Raw genomic sequence first — 23,358 nt, 5'->3', positions numbered from 1 at the left:
TATCCTAGATTAGACTGATACCTGCTAACTATTCCTACTACATAGCATATTTCAGGTTATGTACAAAACATGGTATACGTCAGGCTGCCAACTATTGATGCATAGGGAACACGTCTCACATTCTCAACTTCTTGAGATGTCTTAGGACACTATTCCTTCGATAGATGAACTCCATGCCTGAAAGGTAACAAACCCCTTTTGGAATTCTATATCTAATATCTAGACAACATCTTATCTATATACGATGCTTGAGATAGGGCTAACGTTCTGTTCTTGTGTTTCTGAATGATTTAGATTCCAAGAATATATTGATCCTCTCCTAAATCTTTCATTTGGAATTGGGTTGCTAGCCATTGATTAATGTCAATCAGAAATCCTACATCATTCCCAATGAGTAGAATGTCATCGACATACAACATTAGGAAGGCTATAATGGTTTTGACAATTTTTTTGTAGACACAAGGTTCGTCAATATTATGTTCAAAGCCATATAATTTGATCACAGTGCCAAATCTTATATTCTAAGATCTATATGCTTTTTTTTGTTGGGTTGTATGTCCTAAAACTCATAGTTTGTAATATTAAACAGATTCTATTTGAAATAAAGATGTTATTGAATTTTATTCAATAAATATGTTATTGAATATGTAAATTGCACTTGTAAAAGCCTAAATCCAATAAACGAAGACCCATGATTATTACATGAGTACTTGGACTTTATTTGGAGACATAAAATGGATCAAGTTCAAGTAAATAACCAAAATGGTCTATAGTATACGAATAAGGTAGGGTACCTTATTCTGATAACACTATTGAATACAGACCACTTTGTATTTTGTACAAACGATATGAACCTAAATCGTTCATGTGGAGACATGTGAGTGGAGACGTCCTATGCAATGAGTTTGTGTAAGACAGGACCAAGAAATAAGTCACTCTTACTTTATAACGTTGTTTAATTGTTGGGATTGGTGTCCTAATTCTCCCAGAGTCTCGTTGTTTGTAATTATACACATTATTTATGAATAAAATAAATGTTATTTCATTCTGGCATTTACTCATATCCAATAAACAAAGTTCCATGATTATCTTATATAAACTTAAGCATGTATATGAGATATACGAGTGAATCATGCCTTAAGTGATAACCTAAATAGGTATGTAGTGTAAGGATTAAGGTGAGATACCTGATTTTGGTGACACTACGAATAAGACCCACTTTGTAGAGGTTTGCAAGTGTTGTAAACTACTACAAATGGTAGATCCTGATCATTCATGTGGAGACATGCGAGCGGAGGTGTCCTATACAAAGAGTTTGTATAAGATCGGACCATGAGATGACTAGTCTCTATATATAACGTCGTTAATACTGGAGACTTACATCTCACCTAAACGACCATAGGTAACATGACCTCAATCCTGAGTGTTTTAGGAACTCCTGTCTTTGAGGGCGGTCCTTTGATTAGTATGGGTGAGAGTGGCCAAATTGTCAACTCAACATGCCTACCTTTTTTAGGACTTGTCTGATTTGGGAGCTGGGAACTCAATTACACAAGATGAAATTCACATCTTCCCCGAAGTAGGGGTAAGTAGATAGATTTCTCCCTTAAGGGTTGATTCCGGGACTTGAACATAGTGGCCACAGCTTCTCTTTGAAAGAAAAGACTCAATCATAGTAGGACTATGACTTATGTTCATTAGAGAGATCAGTGGTACTTAAGGAGTTAGATGTAACTATAAGGGCATAACAGTTATTGGCCGAGTTGTACTTACGAACGATCTGCAAAGGGTTGTCGCACTGTTTATTGGTTAAGATTGGCACATAATATATCTATAGTAAGGAGGGTTCAGCTATCGGTCTTTAGTGAAGTGCCTAGTGAATCCAGTGACTAAAGAGTTTAGTTAGTTATTCATGTACCGTTGGAGCTTCGAGCTACAGGTCTATAAGGTCCCTTTGGTAGCTCAATGGATTCAAGTTGAGGACAGGTTCTTGGTGTTGATTTGAAATGTTCAAATTGATGAGAGGTAATTCGATTATATATGATATGATCGGTATGGTATATGAGATAGATCTAGTGGAGGATAAATGTAAATGAGATTTACATTAAGTGCCATGGAATAGAAAAAGAGCTATGGTTTATACGTTCTATGAGATGAAATATTAAAACTATAGGTTATAAATATCGTATGGTAAGTTGGTTATCATTTATATTTATAATAATATTAATTATTGGATAATTATCTCTTTTTCTCTAATAACCAATTGAGTGGGAGGTTATTGGTAGTTTCATGCTAACTGTGAGATAAAAAGAAAAATGTTTTCCTAAATTTAGTAAGAATGTTGATTTGAGATTTCCTATCTCGGAAAGTTTTCACGGAATAGTTGTCAAGTAAATCAGATTTACTAAACGATAGGTTGGAGAGACTAGACGATCGTGGAGTGTTCCTAACGATAGACGCTCAGCTAGACGATCAGCTAAACGATCACATAGTTTTTCATAAACGATTGGGCATCGACCTATACGATAGACTTTATCTTCTCCCACTTGCTCAATCGTTTACACGATTTCTCTTCCTCCCATTTCTCGCCTCTAACCAAGTCCACACAGAACCCACACTCTAGATTCTCACACCTAGAATACCAAGGTAACCTTGTTGGTGGTGTCATACTCAACTCGGCACAATCGAGGATCTATGGAGGTCGTTCGTGGTGTTTGTGACCTTGGTGATCGCATTGTTCGAGTTCACTATGATCGTGCAGGTGTTGTACGAACGTTCGTGTGTTGTTATATTGCTGCGATCGAGTGTTCGTGATTAAGGGATCTTGAAGATGAGTCTTCAAAGATTTGTTGATTTTTTCCTTTGATTTGTAGAAAAACATGCTTTAATTTCGATTTATGCATAACTGTATTGTTTCCGTTTGTGACTATAATTGTCTATGTTCATATATGATTGAAATTTAGAAAGATCCTTCTGCTGCTCATAGAAATCCTCACATCTGATTTCCTTCAGTTTACTATTTAAGACTGACCATTTCAAATCAATGACCTAGGTAACTCGACCTTAAGCCTGAGCTAACTATGAACTCCTGTTTATTCGACATTATCCTTAGATTTACATATGTGAAGGTTGGCTCAACAGTGCCGACTCAATAAGCCTCCCATTTTAAGGATAAGACTGGGTAGATAGCTGGGGACATAGGGTACAAGACATAATTCACTTCTATCCGCTTTTAAGGATAGTAGAGAGGTTGTCCTCTTAAGTACTGATTCTAGGTCTTAAACAAGAGTCTCCACCCTCTCACTGGCCCGAGAGGAATTCGGTTTAGTGATTGGATCACAAATCAATTGTTCATTAGAGGATCAGTGGAACTTAAGGAGCAAGATGTAATCTCGAGGGTAAAACAACATTTGACCTAGTTGTTATTACGAATAACTTTTGAAGGATGGACTTACTGATTATGGTTAAATCAAGTGGACAGGAATATATCTATAGTGAAGGGAGTGCAACTACTGGGTTTTAATGGAGTGACCCGGTAGTTAACGAATGTTGATTAATTTTGTTTAAAGAGATTAGTCAATTAATCTCGAATCGTTGAAGCTCATGATCTGTAGGTCCATCAGGTCCCTCTACTAGCTCATAAATGGATTCAACCTTAGAATAGAGTGATGAGTAAATTTGAAGTGTTTAAATTCGAATAAGTGAAATAGTAATTATATATGATATAATTACATGTTTAATTATCGAATTAAACGAAATTGGAGAATTAATTAATATTTAAATTTGATTTATATATTAATTATATGAATATAGATTTATGATTATGGAATTGATGCTTTAATAATTTAATATTAGATATTAAATTATTTTAATTAATTAAATGAATTTTATTTAAAATTAGAATTTTGAATTTTGTAAAAAATAATTTTTTTTCAAATTCAATTTTACTTAATTTGATTAAAGGAAAGTTGAATTAAAAAAATGAAATTCAAATTAGAATTGGAAAATTCCATCAAAGTGGGTTTTTTCCCACTTGTAAACCCAATTCCTACTCAAATTCTCCAAGTAAGAGGTGTCAAGTCTCAATGCAATAAGATTGCATGCTTGATATGAATAAAACTTTTTTTCACTTCAACTGAGATTAGGCCATGCAAACCAAATTGTTTCAGATTTTGAGAGGTTGAAAAAAGAGTTCTTCTCTCTGTAGCAAAACCAGTCTTCTCTTAAAAAAATTCTCTGAATTTAGCTCATTTTGAATCCCATAATTCAATCTAAGGTCCTAGAGAATGGTAGAAAAGATCAATTGGTGATTCACAAGGAGTTGTTAAGGAGATTGAAGTTGAATTTCGTGGATTGAAGAAGGTCTTCAAAGGTAACTTCTCAAAACCTAGGACTATAATAACTAATTCATTGCCCTAAACGCCCCTTAAGTGTTTGTCACTATTATATTTGTTCTTAAGAGGAGCCTAAGTAATATTGAGAGGGAGCCTCACATTTAGGGGAAATCTAATTGTTAGTTTAAAGAGTAGAGCTAGAAGTGTGTCTCTGTTATCGCTCAATAAATAAGTATAACGTTGTAATCGCTTTACTTTATAATAGTGAATTTATCTTTCTTGGGCATTCTGTCCCCTAGATGTAGGTGATGTTCAACGAACTTGGTTAACAATTCCTGTGTTCCTTCTATCTACTTTATTCTCTATTACTCTTCGTTATCTTACTAAATGTTACATCATTGTTTTTAACACCTTTTACCTAGTTATGTTTTTACCTTTCTCTTTCTCACATATCTTCCTCTTCCATAATTTTCTCAAATTAATCTAATCTCTTAGATTTCCTCATCATTCTCACTTTTTATCCATCAAAATAAACCTCTTATTTTAAATTAAATTCTAAAAAGAAACCCCTAATGTGAATTAAAAGAAAAGAAAATTGAAGTATATTTAGGATGATTTACATTTTTGCATGGTTTTGTCTTTTTAGGGATGATGAGAAAAAAATGTAGGAAAGAAAAACACATACAATAATACACACAAAAAAAAAATTATGAAACAGAAAACAAAACAAACTAAAAAAGAAGAGGAACGATGTGTTCACAAATAAATATAAATCAAAATAAAAGAAATTCAAATTTTCCTAAAAAAATCATATAGAATGTTTTGCATAAGTAGTCAATTGAAGTAAATACATGAGGACTTACATTTTTTCTTGTTTGATGATGTTTTTTTTAGGGATATTGAGGAAAAAAGATGTAAGGAGGAAAACACATAAAATAATACACACAAAGAAAATGCAAAATAGAAAATAAAATAAAAGAAAGAAGAAGAGGAACAAAGTGCTCACAAACAAATGTAAATCAAAATAAAAGAAAATTAAAATTTTCTAAAAAATGAACGTACAAGGAAAAAAAACAAATGTAGAATGGTGGCTAGGTTGTCGGTTTCGACAAAAATATTGATATCTTAATTTTATGAGAATTTCTATAGAAATATCGATAAAATTTCGATTTCGATGGATATTTCTAAACAATTTTATAAAAATAAAAAAATAAAAAATAAACATAAATTAGTAAACACAAATTTTATGATTTTTAAACAAGTTGGCATGTCTATTATTTGTATTATATTCACAATAGTGACATTTTGTTGTTTTTCTTCTTAAATTTTTTTATGATACAATAAAAATATCGATTCACTTCTTATGTCGATGTAGAACTCATGAAAATATGGAAATATTGATATAAATATTGATATGTCAATGGAAATTTAATATTATGAATGGTGGTCACCTTTTTTTGAAGACATAGTGAATTTGGTAGTAGAAAATGAGTATTTGTCTCCTTATATAGAAAGGTGTTTAACACTTCGTCTTTGTTGCAGAGATGTGTTTTAAGAGAATGATATCATTTGTGAAAAGAAAAGATATTATAATAATTATTAGAGGAGGATATAATGGGTATATGATTGAAAATCAATGGCAAAATAGGAAGGCAAAAATAAAGGAGAATATAATGGGAATCTGATTGAAAATCAATGACAAAATAAGAAGGTGAAAATTTTTTTACTTACACACTTTTAATATAATATAGATAATATAAAACCTTAAAAAAATTATAATAAATAATTGGATAGTTATCGAAAATATTTGACTTTTGAAAAATAATAAAATTGGAAGGTTAAGTGTACCTTTATGGAAAAAAAAATTAAAAGCTTCTATTTTAAAGGTAAAATATACCTGGATTGGATGGAATTCAAATCCTATTCCAAAATCTAAGTGAAAATCTTGATACAAAATTTGGGCATCATTCAAATTTTATCTCCAATGAAGTTCAAATTTAGTTTCTCGCACCAAACCTAATAATATTGTGGATAAAACCTAAGATTTGTCTAAAATTAAGATTTAGGTGTGTTCTAAAATTTTGCCATAAATTCAAATTATCCAAGTTTGGATTTTTATCCTCAAATCAAATTAAATTATAGATAAGATCTCAAATTTTTCTCAAAATAAAATTTGGAATTTTATCCCAAGTTCAAATCAATTAAGTTTGATTTTTAAGACATCAAATAATTTATTTCAAATTAAGATTGGAACATATTGAAGGTTGTATCTGCTCCAAATTCTATTTTGAATCAAAGTTTGAGTAGAATTTCAAATCATATTCACATTTAAATACAAATTTGGATAGAATCTGAACCTGGCCCTAAATTCAAGTTTTGACATAGAAATTGAAAGAGTCAAAATATTCAAGTTTTGTTAGAAATTGAATATTAGTAAATTGAAATTTTCCCACTAAATCTAGAAATTAATCCATCAAGAAGGAAAGCCCACAACTTAATTTAGGTAGGTTTGTCCCATGTTTTGCTTTGAAAAGGGTCCGTTAGCTAATTGACTGCTGTTCCACAGACCACGACTACACTCTCATTAATGTATAAAAAAAAAATTAGTTAATTTCCAATAACCTCATAATGCATTAAAATTTGGAGTAAGTCTTAATAAGCCAACATTCATCAAATCCGAACTATCGTTTGCAATTCCTAGCCCCACACATCATATCCACAAGTTTTTTTTGGATGAGATGGAAATTCCAATTGTACAAACCATTAGAAAGTCACAACCACCAACTCAACAAACGGCTGATGTCCAAAGAAAACCCATCTCATTTTATCTACGATTTCAAAGCCATTAAGCATAGTTCTCATTTGCAATCTCAACCACCGCAGCCATTTATCAAACAATGCTAACCGGCAGCGACTTTGCAGCTCCGGGTCGAGCGGAGGGTGATAACGCGGCCGAGCCAACACCAAGAGTGCTCATCATATTAGCCTTCGTTCTGGACCGGCTGGTGGCTCGTAACGACCGTCTCCTAAACGGGGTGAGCCAGAGTCGGCAGCTTGAAGAATCAGGCTGCTGCAGTCCTTCCTCTAACCATTTAGGAAATAGCTTCAATGCATTCCATGGAGTCCGAGCTCCCACCATCTCTATATTGAAGTACTTAGAGAGAATCTACAAATACACCAATTGTAGTCCTTCTTGTCTCGTGGTTGGATTCGTTTATATCGATAGATTGATCCATCGACACCCTGACTCGCTCATCATCTCTTTGAATGTTCACCGTCTTCTCGTGACGAGTATCATGGTTGCCTCTAAGATGCTTGACGACGTGTGAGTCTTTATAAATCACGTTTGGTTAATTTTGTGAGAGTCTGTTTGATGACTTTTTTCTGAATGATTGACAGGCATTACAATAACGCGTTTTATGCTCGAGTGGGAGGTGTGAGCAAAGTAGAGTTGAATAAGCTGGAATTGGAGATGCTTTTTTTGTTGGATTTTGGAGTGACCGTTAGTTCAAGGGTTTTTGAAACTTATTGTTGGCATTTGGAGAAGGAGATGTTATTGAATGGTAATGGGGAGATGCAAAGAATGGAAAGACCGTTGATGCCTACTAATAGTCTGGACGACGTGTCGGAAATTTCAGTGGACGACACTCTTGCTTCTTCTTCGCCTCCCTAATTACCATCCAAATTAGTAATTATATTCATTGTTTTTCTTCTCTTCTTCTCCGGTGCCGGATTAAATGCTTGTTCCGGTTCTTCAACAATTTAACCACGGGTTTAATTGATTTTTGGAAAATCATTACAAATAGCACCCTCAATTTTTATCTTTCAAAACTAACACGCTTTCTAAAAAGTTGGTGGATCCCGAACGTGATCAAAATTTGGCTAAAGATTTAAAAAATTACATAAGATTTTAATATAATATTTGGTAAATATAATCAAATTTGGAGAAATTTTGAAAATATATAAGATTTGATATAAGATTTAGAAATATTACATAATATTTTGGAAAAATTACTAGAATCTCGGTATAATCTTTATACAAGATGTAACGAGAAAGGCCCAAAAGGCCAAAACAATTTATAAGTTAGAAAAGCTAAAAAAAGCTTCTCTTTTTTAAAAAATAAATAAATAAATAAATAAATCTTGGTGGTCGATCTCACTCGAGATGGACTGCTATTTTAACTAATTTGAAAAAATGTGCTATTTTGTAAGGTGAAAATTTAAAATGTGTTATTTCTGACCATTTTTCTTAATTTTTTTATACTCATTTTTTTTTGTAATAATAATATTACAGAATTATTTCAATTAAACTTATGTCAGTTGAGTTATATTTGATTGGTTAGAGGCTACTTCGATTAGTTGTTGAATATAAATCAAAATTTATCAATGGTTAAATCATTTTCAGGACATAAACTTTGATTGGCATTATTAATTAGTTATTGAATTTTATAAAAACAAATGTTACTAAATTTTTCAATTTTGAGTCTAAAATGTTTTCGGCCTATTCAATGTTTAGAACAAAATTAAATATTTATGATCTTATTAGATATCCAATTGTATCGATAAATCAGTTAATTTTAGAATTTTCAAATATGTCATAAATAGATTAGATAATATTGAATGAGAAATTTTAGCCAATAAAATTTCGTCACGTCATCACAACTCCATTTTATTAAATTTAGAGTCAATTAAGAATTTTTATGTCCCTAAATTAAAATTTGGAGACAAGCAAATAAGAAATTAAAAGATGTCATTTGTCTTCAATTTGGCCATTCAATCACAATAATATACCAAAGTTAATGATAATTAAAGCACACAATCGATTATTTAGTTGATAGTCCAATATGACATAAATTGTAAATTGGGTCAAGATCTGGTAAATTTGATTGAGCCCAAGCTACAATCAAATTTAAGTCCGAAAGTCAGGTCAAGTAAAGGATTGGGTCCAAGCCCAAATCCAAATGGTGGGCCAAAAAGATAGCCAAACCCAAGTCCACACAATGCCTCTTGAAAACTCTATAAATAGAGGCATTGTGTTTCACTTAAAAGAGGGATAGGAAGAACAGAAGATTGAAGCTTTGAAGCTTTGAAGATAAGCTCAAAACTGAAGTTCTGAAGTTCTAAGATGTTCTCAAGTTTTATAGATCCAAAGAATTGAAGTTCTGAAACTATGAAACCTCGAAGATTGAAGCTCTAAAACTCTGAAAAACATTACCCCTTAAAATTTGAGGATCAGAAAACATAAAATTCTAAAAGTGTAACTCTCTTAAATTTGAAGATTGAAGACTCAAGAAACTAAAACTCCTCTTAAATTAGTGTTGATAAATATTAATTTAATTCAATTAAATTTCTTAAAAAATTTCATTGAACATGTTAAAAGGTAAGAATTAAATTATTAGACCACTTAAAAGTTCGTGGGTCTATTAAATAATCCATATTTTTAAAGTTCAAAGAACTATTAGACACAATTTGTTGGCAGTTAAAAATTGTAGTTTCTCTCACTTTCGTGTCTTAATAATTGCTCTATGCTCATATTTGTTATAATTTAAATTGGATTCAAAACTACTCCTATCTATTTGGTAGTTGAGCCTAGTTAACTAATGGGTATAATTAAAGCCTAGTTTTCACTATTAGAATTTGTGCTTGGTTTTTTCCCTAAAATTTTCTTATTCAGATTTTCACACTTTTTGAAGAAGTTATTTAAATTTTTAATCCAATTTTAGAAACAAAAAAATAAGTTTTTAATTTTTTTTTCAAAATTACCTACTTTATAAATATGTTCTAAAAAACAAAACCATGTTTTGAATACTTAAAAAAAAGTAATTTGTGAAAACTTGATTTTGTATATTGAAATTTGAGAAATTATAACGGCTAGCAATTTAAAAATAAGATATGGCAAATGCAGCACACTTTTTCAATTTCAAGATATAACACTTTTTTAAAAACATTTTCCCAGTTACGCGCATTTCATTTCCAGACTCTTTTTTTTTTTCAATTTCCTTTCTTGTTTTCTTCTACGTCTTCTTCCCCACCTTGCTGTCATGGACACAAACATCAATGACTTTTCCATTTAGATCTACGTTTTCTTCCGTCGATCTGTCTCTCTCTAAATTTCAAAGAACTCAAATAATAGATTGGATGTTTGTTGGCAGAGCTCGAATTTCTCTACTTTCTATTCATTTTATTACTCCGCGTAGGAGTTCTCTTATGGGTTCTTATTTTCTCTCTCATGGGCTGGAGTGAGAAAACCAGTTGGTGCTGAATTGATAGCACCATGGTGAGCTATGGACGGCGGCAAGACAGTGAAAATGAACATCGGCAAGCGTCGGAGGGGAAGAGTAAAAAATAGAAAGGAATTGAAAAACATAAAAAATAGAGAAAGTAATTTTGAAGGAGAAGAGGGAAAGAACCATACACACGAAGAAGATGAAATTGCAGAAGGAAAAGGAGATAGGATCAGATCAGATGAAAGAGAAGTAATTGAAAGATAAATAAATTGATTTTTTAATCAATCGTGTTGACTAAAACAAATAGAGGGAAAAACAGAGGGAAAAACAAATAGAGACACGAACAAATTGATCTTTTAATAAATTGATTTTGTAATTTTGCTGGTTGAAAGACAGAGGGAAAACAAATAGAGAGGACATTTGCTTGGACGAGTATATCAAGTGTATATCAATATTGCATCAAGTGTATAAGTATATATCAATAATGTATTAAGAGTAATATCAAGTGTAATGAATGTAACAATAATAAATCGAATATCTGTCAGGAAGGTATCAAGTGCATATCAATATATCAAACGTATCAAGTATATATCAAGTGTATATCAATAATATGTCAAGTGTATATTAATAGTGTATTAAATATATCAAAGTATCAAATATATATAAGTAGTGTATCAAGAATATATGTGGTTGAGCTTGAATTTTGTCATTTTTGCAAAAGTAATAAATTTTAGTTATGGGTCTATTTTTTTATAAAATTATTTTGCCAAATCTATAAGAAGTCCTTGAAATTTTGCTTGAGGTTCAAATGTATTTATATAAAATTTGGAAAACTTAAAAAAAAATGTGGGAAAACAAGCCTAATTTATATATATATTTTAAAAAAAAAGTTATAAAAATGGAGTGTAGATATTTGTGAAGCCTAAGCTGCTAATTAATTATTGTTGAATAGTTTTGGACATCAATAATTTTAATCATTGCTTAAGAATAGTCGATTTAACCTAACACTCGAAGCCTTACATGTACAATTTTTAATTTAAACAAAAAAAAAATGAAGATGTTTCAATCCACAGGGCAACAACGTAAGGGATTCTAATTTATCCCTTGTGTAGTAGGAGTAGATATTTGCATAAGGACACGAAAAGACTGCAGGCCAATCTGATGCTAGCTTAATGTCATTCAGTGACCATATTTGAATGTCTTGAATCTATTTTCTGACACTTTGAACAATCAAGTAATGAATCATCTTCGAAACTCTAGAGTTTAAAGGAGCGTGCCACATAAACTTTCTAATCCTAAGGGCATTACGGCTCGTATTATGAATTATTCTTTATGTTGACTGCCTTGTAATTAAATGCAACTTTTCTACCAGCAATTCCCTCTTTAAGGAAAGATATTGATTAAATAGGTAATGTTGGCCCTTGCAACACACGTTGTTGGGATTTTGCCGAGAGGAGAGGAGAATCCCACATCGGTTGCTTTGAGGAGGAGGATGGGTGGCTCCTTAGTTATAAAAGGAACCTATATCATTTGTTTATGTTTTTAGATATCTCAATTAGTAAAAAAAAACTTTAAACTCATGTATACTAATTAAATTCTCTCTTTGTTTTTTCTACTTTGAGAATGAAAAAAAAGGCCTAAAAAGAATTTAATTAGCATAATAAACTTAAAAATTTTTGCTAATTGGGATATCAAAAACAAAAAAGATAGACTCCTTTTATAACTAAAGAATCTATCCCCTCCATTGAAACAACCGAGGTAGGATTCTGCTCTTGCCAAAATCCTAACCCACAAAACTTATTAGAATCATATATACATGAAATTTTTAGGATGTAATAAAAGTTTTCAAAGTTTAATTAAAAAATAGATATAGTAATCAAACCTCTTGTATTATATTTATTAAGTAAGATTAAGTTACTTATATATTATTTGGACTTTATTTTTATTTAGTCTTATCATTTTAATTAAATTTTAATTGGATCACTTTCAACGTTTTAGTTTAGTTCGTATAATTTAGTTAACCTCATAAGCCCCATAAAACTATTTTTTAAAACCGATTTGAAAAACATTTTATTTGGTTCTTTTTTAACCCCACTCTAAAATTCTAATACACCATATTTCATTAAAAAAAACATTAATACAATACAACCAATTAACAGAGTTGACGAAATAAAAATATATATAGTTAATAACAATTTAAATAAAAATGACATCACATATTCAATGATAGGTGAGGCATGATCAGGCCAAATTTACCCTTAGGTAACTTCAATACATTTTTATATTCTATAAAACAAAGTCAATTTGATAACGAAGTCATTTTTAATTATCAAAATGACTATCTAGTATGATAGATTGATGCTCCAATCTTCTTCAATTAACCTAGATTTCAATTATTATATAAAACATGAAATTGAAAATTTAGAGTTCTATTAGGCATGTTTAAAGTTTAATGATTTATAGGATATAAAATTAAAAGTTTAATGGACTAAATTATAATTAAAATTATTTAGATTCATTTTAATATTTTTGTGAAGCTTTAAGCAAACCCCCGAACAAAAATTCTGCATCCATCATTGAATTTGATTGAAATACTTATCAAAAACAAGGATAGAATTTGCAATTTAACCTAGATTAAAAAGAGGGAATTGGATAAAGGGCGGCTTGCACATTTAGTAAAAAGGAAAATGGAAATTGAAAGCATGTCACTCATTTATCTTCCTTTTGCAAAATAGCAAAAATAAATAAAAATCCAAACCCAAGTCATAAAAGTTGAATTTGGGACCTTGTTAAGGTTTACTCTATGACATTCTTTCAAACATTTGCTTTTAATCTCTTGTTCTCTAATTCAAATTGTGAAGTGAGGATGGTTCATTTATATTCTTTTAATAGGTACTTGATCATATGATTGTAATAGAAAAGTATTGAAATCAGTAAGTATATTTTGTGGTTTTTATCTGATTATCATATGATTGTTATCTATTTGTCATCTTATGCTAATTACTATTTGATTGCTATTACATCATTAAAACATGACAATAAAATTGCAAAATTTCAACTACACGTTTCAAGCATTTTTCACAATTGAAATTGAACAAATTCTCACTACATTGTCTTATAGTGGCATTCAATGCCGCCACAACAACGTTATCAAATGTTTCCACAACATCTTTATCAACATCGAAATTGTTATCTGATTGCTATTTAACACTAATTGCTAATAATACTGATTGTTGTCTGATTTTTATTTGATGTTGATTAATATATGATTGCTATCTAGTTATTGTTTAATTACTATTTGATATCGACTCTTAATGATACGGAATGCTATTTGATAATGATTGTTATTTGATATGATTGTTATTGAATTGTTTTCTAATATTGATTGCTAATAATACCGATTTGCTATCTAATTATTGTCTAATTGTTATTTGATATCGATTGTTATATGTTTGTCAATGATACCGATTGATATCTAATTCCTGTTTGATTATTATTTGATACTAATTGCCAATGATATCGATTGCTACCTAATTATTATTTGATGTTAATTCTTAATGAAATTGATTGCTATTTGATATTGATGGTTATCTGATTTCTAATATGAACTCGAGATCAATAATATAAATTTTATATCATTTGATGCTATACTCTAGCGAAAACTTTGAATCTTTGGAGGATATGGTTGAACTAAAAATTTAAAAAGAGAAAGAGAAATAAATTGAGTAGTTATTATGTATTACAACGAGACTTATATTTTCAAGACGAAGGCTCACTTCACTTTTGTCACGAAAAAAAAAAAAGTTGGAAAAGATATATTTTTAATCCTTAGATTTTGGATCTATTTTTATTTGGTCCTTATGTTACACATGTAGTCCTTAACTTTTGAATTTGGTTTTAATTTGGTACTAAGTTTCAAAAAGTTATAATTTTAATTTTTAGATTTGAGTTTTGTTTCAATTTGGCCTCTAGATTTCAATATTTTACATTTTAACATTAAATTTTCATTAAATACTCACTTTCACAATATTTCTTAATTAATTTTAAATAATTATGAAGTGAAATTTTAAATTAATTTTAAAAGTGATGGAAAATAGTGAAACTTAATTAATTTTAATTATTATAATTATTTTAAGTTTCTTAACATACATTAACACTAAAAATCGAAATGAATATTTAGTGAAAAATCGAAATTAAAAATATAAATCTTAAATTCTAGGGATCAAATTGAAACAAAATTCAAATATCAATGGTAAAAATTGTACAATTTTCAAACTTAAGGACTCGATATGTAACCTCATAAAATTTTGACGACTAAATAGAAACTAGACCCAAAACCTATGTACCAAAAATATATTTTTCTGGAAAATTTTTCTTTTTAACTGATTTTTTTAATGTGAGAAAGCCGCCACGTCATCACATCTTTCCACTTTTTTCCTATAAAATGGAACGAACAAAACGTCCATGAAATCGCTCCCATTTTAGATTTATTTTTCCTTTGCTATAGTTCCAAAGTTAAGGGAAGCTACGGGTACAGATACACTAATTTACGTTGCTACCTGATACAATTTCCTGGGATAAATAGCTAAAATTATAAGTCATTTGAAAAATGTCAAAATAATTTTTTTTATTTAAAAAATGTCAATTTATTAAATTTAGACAGAATCTCAAAATGTATCAAATACTCCTACTCTAAAATCTATATATTATCTATAATATTATAAATATGTTAATGTCCATTGACCATGTCTCACTTATCCATTACTTATGTGTTGTCTATGTGTCTTAAGATTACATACGTGTAATTCATCTCATACTTGCTAAATTGCCTATAAATAATCGTATGTAATTCATCTCATACTTGCTAAATTGCCTATAAATAATGACATTTAGTGAATTTTAGAAGACTGATCAATTCAAAAAATTAGAAAAAGTGGAGAAATCCATTCGTTATATTNTTATTTTATTATATTTTATTTTCTCAATTCATAACATATTGTTCATAAAGATTGTATAAAATAAAAAAAAAAATACGATAGAGATATTTTTTTCAAAATGAATAGATTGTTTTTCTAATTTAAAATGTCATACAATTATTTAAAATAATAATAACTGTATGCATGAGACTTCAATAGAAATTTATTTCGTGAAAATTGAACTTTATATTTGTATTAATTTTGTGGAAAGCGAGTACAATCTCATTTTGATGCTTTCAAAATAAACTAAAATCTTTTGTTGATCTTCCTTTGGACTTGTTGGTCTTATCGACCTTTGGATCGGGCCTTTGGGCTTGTTGATCTTTGCTGACACCTCCAAATGAGGAAAGCTTATCTATTTATAGAATTCACAGGTGGGCGGGCTTGGGCTTGGTTGATCCATGGTCAGGCCTTTAGACCCAATTAGTTGGATTGGGCTTGGTTGGTCCATAGTCTGGCCTTTGGGCCCAATTAGTTGGGTTTGGGCTTGGTTGGTCAATGTGTCTCGTCTTTAGGCTCTTTAGACCTGATTTGATATTTGAGGTCAAATTCAACCTATTTTTGGGCCATTTGACCCAAATAATAATATCAAATTGGTCAAATTAATCTTATTTGATTCATGATAAAATCATGTGGCCTCATCAAAATTTGTCCTCAACTCCAATTCAGAACAAATGTCTAACTCCTAATTGAGCCCAAATTTAATGATTTGGCAATAACAAATCATGACTTTTTAAATCTATTATTAAAAAGTTGAAGATTAAAAAAAGTACATTAAAAAAATTTAGGGACCAAGCACACCTATTCGTACATACAAAATCAAGAATTAAAGAAGTCATTTTGAAAGCCCATAAATAAAATATACTTATTTTTCGAAACTTGAAAAATAGAAAGCAAGCACATGTTTAATAAAATTCATATTCATGTTTTCAAATTCACGAATATAAGTTTGTAGACAATTTAGATGTAATTTTCAAAATTTGTTTTGAGATTTTGTAAACTAAACAATCCAAATTTTGAAAACAAACCTTTTATATTTTCGATGCATGATTATATTAAAAAAAATAAAAATATTGACAAATATAATATTTCATCTAATAAACTCAATTATTTTTGTTAAATTAAAATATATACTAAACCAAGTTCTTAAATCAACTAATGATAATTTATACTCTATTCAATATTTGGTGGACAACTATAATTAGTTTTATAATTTATAAATGTATTATCAAATATATTTTGAATAATTATTTAAATTAAAATTTTATTTCTAGCTTGCAACTAAACACATGAAAATGTGAAATATTTAATTTAATTAATTACGTTTTCAGATTGCAAATCTAAATTAATAATAATAATAATAATAAATATTGAAAAACAAAAGTTGGGAAATTAAACCAATGATCTCAACAGAAAAGATAACACGTTGCTTCGAGATGATACACACGATCAAAATATAAGACTAACTTATAAAAATGTTCTTGAACTTTGTATTTTGAGTAAAATAATATCCTTGAATTTTTAAGAATTTAAAAAATGCTCTTAAAATTTGAAAAAGAGTTTATAAATATTCATATGGTTAGTTTTGAATGAAAATTTTTTGTTTAAAAAATATCCCTAAACTTTCAAGGTAAAATACATTTAAAATTTAAAAAAATGTTAATATATAAACAAAAACCATTAATACATTCTTACTTCACCATTTCTCCTCTTTTTTTTTTTTTTTTTTTTTTTTTTTTTTTTTTTTTTTCATTTCTTCTTCAATACCTTCTCTCTTTAAAGTATTTTTGAAACTTTTGAAAATTTAGGATATTTTAACGAAAACTAATCGTAAGAATATTTTAAACTCTTTTTGGACATTTAAGAGTATTTTTGAAACGTTTGAAAGTTCAAAATTAATTGTGATAGAAAGTACAAAGTTTTGGTTTATTTTGTATAATTTACCCTAAATATAATATACCATCTAAAAAAAAATACAAAATCTATATCTTTTAACAAAACACACATTAAAATTATTTTCATTGTGCTATATCTAAATATAGGAAGTATAGATATAGCACAAACTAAAAGAATTTGTAGATATAGCAACATTTAGGTCTAACTTTCAAAGTCCATCCATAATAGATCATATTGTTGGTAGAGTATATCATCTATAATTGATAAGAGTCTATCATCTATCACTAATAAGAGTTTAATAAAGTATGTCACTAATAAATTTTACTAATTTTATAATATTTTAAAAATATTGTTATACATCCCATTATTATCCCTCAAATTACTGCCCATTACAATTATGTCAGCATTATCTTAATAGTTGAAATGTTAACCAAAAACAAGTTAATAAAAAAGTGTTTTATCCAAGAAATTTGTAGGTCATTCATTCAAATTTTCCAATTAAAAATGCAGTACATAGATGTGTGAATTAATCTCCGATATGGGAGAATTTATAGGAAGCCCAATATGTGAAAGCCCATACATAGTAGGAATCCAGATGGAGTCGCCGTTGCCGGGTTTACCACGTCCTCTTTCCTCCCCCGCAGGGCGACGGGGAAATATAGGGAAACTAAAAAGATCGAGCCATTGATAATAATTCCATCACTTGGATTTTTGTATCCTCCATTGACGCCATCGCTCGCTTCCTTCTGCTCTTCTTCCAATTCCTTCTACTGCCCCAACCAACTTTGACGCCCGAGGTCTTCCAGTTCTCCCATGGCCGAAACTTCTTCCAAAGACGACCTACTTCAGCTCATCAAGCGCTTCGGGGCTTATCTCACTCTCAAGATCTCCAATTTCTTCCCGATCTCTTTCCAGAATTTGGTCCTAATCTCTATCCCTGTTTTTTCTTCTTCTTTTCGTTTTTCGATAGATCTGACCTGCTTTAGGTTTCTGCTACCGGGGTTTATTTTACGCTGAATAGATTTTCGTAACCCAATTCTTCTTCTTTTCTTTTTTAACCCTTTTCGGTTTGAGGTGTGGACTACTTTCTTATTAATTCTATGCTTCAATTAGAATGGTTAATAGTTTCTGCTGTTCGATTTTCATTATTGTAGTCAATAATTCAACACGCTGCTAAATGATGATAAACGATTACCCCCCTGAACTTGACCTTGCTAGCTGTTATATGTGTTACGGAAGTGATTACTATTGCTTTTGTTCTTCGGTACTTACGTTTCGAAGATGGTATATTGTGTTTAATTATCATGTGTAGGCCCATGCCAATTGGCAATTCTTTCAATTGTTTTTTGATCTTCTTAATGGACTCTAGTCTTTGGATCTTTTAGGTAGTGAGATGAGATATGAAGCTCTGTGTCAGGAAACTAGATGCTCAGCTTCGTTATTTTCTTTTTTCATTTGGGTGTTCATAAAAACCAAAGAATAGATAAACGAGATATCTGAGCTAAATCAGTCATTTTGGTGCCCTAGTTTGTTTCAAATGGTTATGGTCATTTCATTTGGGTGTTTGAAAATTGCTTCTGTTTTTGTGCCTTTTTGGTCTAGTTTGGTTCAAATGTAAATGAAAATCAATAGCTCAATTTACTTTCTGTTTTGGTCTAAATAACTTGAATACTTTTCATGCTGACAGCTTCTAATTTGTCTGGTAGAATATCATGTTGTTTCTCCTATGTTACCAATCGACAAACAAGGGGAACAAGTATTATGGTGTCTAACTACGTCTTTGAAATTATATCAGGATTCACGATCTGTTGGGGCTATTACTGGATTTGCTGTTGCAATAATTTTCACATGGAGACTGTTGAGATCCCCTAATGGACATCAGAGACGACAACCAAAAAGGCAAATGCCTGCACCAAGTAGTTCTACTTCAACTGTTGGGTTAAATTCAAATGCACAATCGGTAACTTCTGAAGTTTGTTCATCTTCAGAGGATTTAAGAGCACACAATGTTGTTGATGAATTCTTCCAGCCAGTCAAGGTCAGAGCTCAAATTATTGCCTATATCTTGTCCTGGCTTTTCAATTTTATTCCTTTCAGATCTTTTAAGATTTTCCACTCTTACTTTTTCCTTGTAGCCAACTTTGGGTCAGATTGTGAGGCAAAAATTGAGCGAAGGAAGAAAGGTACCCAATATCAACCCTCGTTGTCTATCTTTGTCAAGATATTTTGGTGAAATATCAGTATATGACATTGTATGACGTAAGTGATATAAGGTAAGAAATAGTCAAGTTTTGGTACTGAAAATATGTTATGCTTAGGTTACATGTCGTTTACTTGGAATAATTCTAGAGGAAAACAGTCCAGAGGATCTGCAGGTATATAGCTCTTTCCTCTGAAGATAATTTTGTGCTTGAAACTGCTTCAGGGATTATCTAATTTGGTTTACTGTGTCTTGCATCAGAAACAAGCCACTGTGAGGTCCTCGGTACTGGAAGTACTGTTGGAGATTACGAAATATTGTGATCTTTATCTTATGGAAACAGTGCTGGATGATGAGAGTGAAGTGAGTGTAATGCTTTATGGATTTTTTTTTTCTTTGGTTCCTACTTAATATCTTGATGAATTTTAATATATGATTGCCGATGTGTGATTTGGTATAGTTCCAAGTTCTAGCGACGGTAGTTCCTCCTTAAAAGGGGACATCTTGAAGTCAAAATCTCTCCCCACTCCTGTTTACTTTTCTGTGAGAATATTTATATGCTGACACATGATTAGGAGGTCAGATTAGTTTTTTATGCCTGAGGTTGGAAAATCTATCAACGTGGCCAAACTACGCAATCCATGTTTTAAAAAACCAACTGAATACTTTATACTTTGGTTGCAGTGTCAGGTCTTGCATGCACATGTTTCCTTAGGAATTTTGTATTCCTCTATATGCTTCTATCCTCCAGTCGTATGACGAGTACCTTGACTCAATTTGTCAATTTTAAGCTTAAATTTTCAATTTCTTCCAAAAAGACCCTAAACTTGATCTTGTGGTGGATATTTATTTATTTATTTATTTTAAATAAGGACAACTACTTTCATTGAGAAGAAATGAAAGAATACACGGCATACAAAAAACCAAGTCCACAAAAAAAAGGGGAGTCCTACTACAAGAAGGGACTTCAATTATACAAAATCACAAAAAAACCTTTGAAATCGAAGCCCAGTACGAAGCACAAAAACAGACAAAAGACCAAATTTCTCTAGCTTCCCTCTCAACCCCCAAACACCCTACTATTCCTCTCGTCCCATAAAACCCAAACAATAGCACATGAATCGATGGATAAATTCAATGCAAATCAACAAAGAATACTCAAGATCAAATCTTAGAAATGTCCTAATACCATGAAAATGCTCAAACTTAGCAACAAATTTAGGTATTAATAGTACTTGAACTCAATGAATTGATAAAACTGTGCAAAAAAGCACCCAACATGACCAAAAGAATCATTCAAAACAAAATAGGCCGGTTACTGGAGTGCTTCTAATTAGATTTTTCTGAAAGAAAACTTCTTAAGTATGACTTAATTGAGGGTACTAAATGCACCAACTTGTTGAAGTTCAGGAATTGTATCCAAGTTTAAAATTGTCAAACTGAATGGGGAAAAATGATTTCCTTTTATTATTTTAGATATACTCTTAAGGTGGGGGTGGCATTTTCTGCGTTTATGGGTTTTAAAATATCATAGAAATTTGTTTTCTTACAACTGATAGGTGCCTGATACAATATATTAATCTTTTTCTTCTTGCTGATCTCAAATGCAATATGTTATTCATCTTTCTGATAAAAGGCATCATGAACTGTTTATGCAGAAAAGAGTTCTTTCAGCACTCGAAGATGCAGGGGTTTTCACATCTGGTGGTCTGGTCAAGGACAAGGTACTTAAATCTGGGATTGTTTGGATTTTGACAGTATTGAAACAATTCTGATTATTTTTTTCATCTCTGAATTACTGAAAGTACAATGTTTTGGCACTGTTGGCTACGTTACAGGGAACGTTTAACTTTAGGCATTAAGTTGTTTTTTGGGTTTCTAAGAAAAGATATAATAGGAAATAGCTGAAGATAGGTAACAAATCATCTCTTGAATTGTTTCGTGCTGGTCTGGAGAAAAATAGGGACAGTCATACATACCAACCTGCTTTTCTTGTAATATTTTAACTGAGGAATGTTTGTAGGTTCTCTTCTGTAGCATGGAGAATGGGCGAACATCTTTCGTGCGCCAGCTGGAACCCGATTGGCATATAGATTCCAATCCTGAAATCATTACTCAGTTAGCTGTAAGTTAATCAACCCATCATCTTAGTAAGTTTATTGTTCTGTAACATCTGTAAATACATGGTGATTACTGATACCTTTTATATAACCATCATCAGAGGTTCATCAAATATCAACTTCATGTGGCTCCAATCCGACACGAGCGGACCGCTTCTAACGTTTTCAGCTCTCCATCCTTGGAACAGTTCTTTGGAAACATTTAACTTGAAGCCAGTTCAAGAGTGGAATGAATTTTCAAATATATATATTTTTTCCATTTTATTTGGGCCGTGTTGGTTGTAAGTGCAATGGTTCTCTTTGGGAACTAAGCAAGTTCAGTTTGCACTAGGCCGCCATTGCTGGTGTTAGAAAGATAGATGTACCATGTTTTTTTCTTTTTGTTTCTGCAAAGATCTTTTTTTGGGTTGATCTTGTGTTATCTGACATAGTAACTTCATGCCCCACTAAAAGCTCCTAATTTAGCTGATGTATGTAATTTATATATATTTATTAGATCATCTCAGCCATGACAAATACCATTTGGATCACCAGTTTCCTACTGAACCAGTTTTCGGTGTCACTTTTATTGGACTAATCTTGAAAGTGTCTGGAATCGATGAATGAAAACAGATGCACTCTATGTACTTACTCTTCAGTTTCATGAGAATTAATCTGATGGGATATAATTTTCATCTTTTCCATACATATATTTTGCATGTTATCAAAGTGATAGTTGAAGTAATAACATTTTTTAAGAGAATAAATTAAACAAAAAACAAATTAGAAACAAACTTTTGGATAAAATAGGACACCATGTTTGGGAGCTCATCACCCCATCTTCAAACTCCTCATCAAGGAAAGAGAGATTATAAAAGAAATCGTGTGAAAGGCCTCTGTTGATGCAAGGGCATGTGGGGCGAAGAGAAGACGACCTTTAGTAACATTTGACGTCTAAATCTACACAAGAACTTTGATGATCTCCAAAAAGATTTGACTCAACCTCTAAAAGGGTTGAGCGATCTTCAAAGATGAATCACAAGTTTTTAAGAATTGTTAGACCTTTGAAAGCTTTGATCGGCCACTTCCGGTGAATGACCTCAAAGCTTGTCCCAATTGGATATCCTCGAGAGTCATAGATAATCCAATCAGGCCCCCTTCTACCCTTTGACTTGTAGAAAAATGCATCAGAGTTGAGTTTCCAGCATTTGGCTGGATGGGGAATCCACTTTTACAGACTCTTGAGGGCCTCAAGCCTGTTAATAACTAGGATGGGAGCTAAGTGATTTTGGTGATCTTCCAACACTTTGGATCAAAGCTACCGCATGATAACGCTTCTGCCCCTCATGAAGGAGGAATAAGGTGTCAAATCCTTTCCAAACCACCAAATAAATTTATAAACTCCAAATCTAACCCAAATTGTAGTATTAATAGGCTAGGTTGATCCATAGGGTGCACCGTATTCACCTCCAATTAAGATTCAAAATCCTTAAGGTAATCAAAGGTGGGTTTGTTTGTTTGTTTTGCACAATGAATATAAATAACATGAAAAGTAAAAGAGAGAATTGAAATAGAGTTATATGAATAACAAGTCTAACTTAGATATTCAGATCCACCCATTTGTTA

General features: G+C 31.0%; 2 protein-coding genes across 2 annotated transcripts; both read left to right on the top strand.

Annotated features, from left to right (window-relative positions):
- Positions 1-7,119: 7,119 nt before the first annotated feature.
- Positions 7,120-8,137, top strand: LOC120088614 (cyclin-U1-1). The gene is made up of 2 exons (XM_039046028.1): positions 7,120-7,659; positions 7,734-8,137. Exons 1-2 carry the CDS (start codon positions 7,232-7,234, stop codon positions 8,005-8,007), a joined length of 702 nt encoding a protein of 233 aa, XP_038901956.1. The 5' UTR covers positions 7,120-7,231; the 3' UTR covers positions 8,008-8,137.
- Positions 8,138-17,996: 9,859 nt separating this feature from the next.
- On the top strand, positions 17,997-22,299 carry LOC120089393 (peroxisome biogenesis protein 22). The gene is made up of 8 exons (XM_039046843.1): positions 17,997-18,354; positions 19,229-19,471; positions 19,569-19,616; positions 19,752-19,808; positions 19,895-19,996; positions 21,292-21,357; positions 21,657-21,758; positions 21,855-22,299. Exons 1-8 carry the CDS (start codon positions 18,247-18,249, stop codon positions 21,957-21,959), a joined length of 831 nt encoding a protein of 276 aa, XP_038902771.1. The 5' UTR covers positions 17,997-18,246; the 3' UTR covers positions 21,960-22,299.
- The last annotated feature ends 1,059 nt before the right edge of the window (positions 22,300-23,358 follow it).

Source organism: Benincasa hispida, chromosome 10 (genome assembly GCF_009727055.1).
Source record: "Benincasa hispida cultivar B227 chromosome 10, ASM972705v1, whole genome shotgun sequence".
In the NCBI taxonomy this organism is placed as follows: Eukaryota; Viridiplantae; Streptophyta; class Magnoliopsida; order Cucurbitales; family Cucurbitaceae; genus Benincasa; species Benincasa hispida.
The sequence above is the reverse complement of the archived record's forward strand: the minus strand, read 5'-3'. Positions and strand labels throughout refer to the sequence as shown.

Excerpts from the sequence above, each read along its gene's own strand:
- LOC120088614 (XM_039046028.1), top strand. The coding sequence starts at position 7,232 with ATGCTAACCGGCAGCGACTTTGCAGCTCCGGGTCGAGCGGAGGGTGAT. Across the intron at positions 7,660-7,733 it reads TCTAAGATGCTTGACGACGT|GCATTACAATAACGCGTTTT; the intron begins GTGAGTCTTTAT and ends AATGATTGACAG.
- LOC120089393 (XM_039046843.1), top strand. The coding sequence starts at position 18,247 with ATGGCCGAAACTTCTTCCAAAGACGACCTACTTCAGCTCATCAAGCGC. Across the intron at positions 19,809-19,894 it reads ACAGTCCAGAGGATCTGCAG|AAACAAGCCACTGTGAGGTC; the intron begins GTATATAGCTCT and ends GTCTTGCATCAG. Across the intron at positions 19,997-21,291 it reads TGCTGGATGATGAGAGTGAA|AAAAGAGTTCTTTCAGCACT; the intron begins GTGAGTGTAATG and ends CTGTTTATGCAG.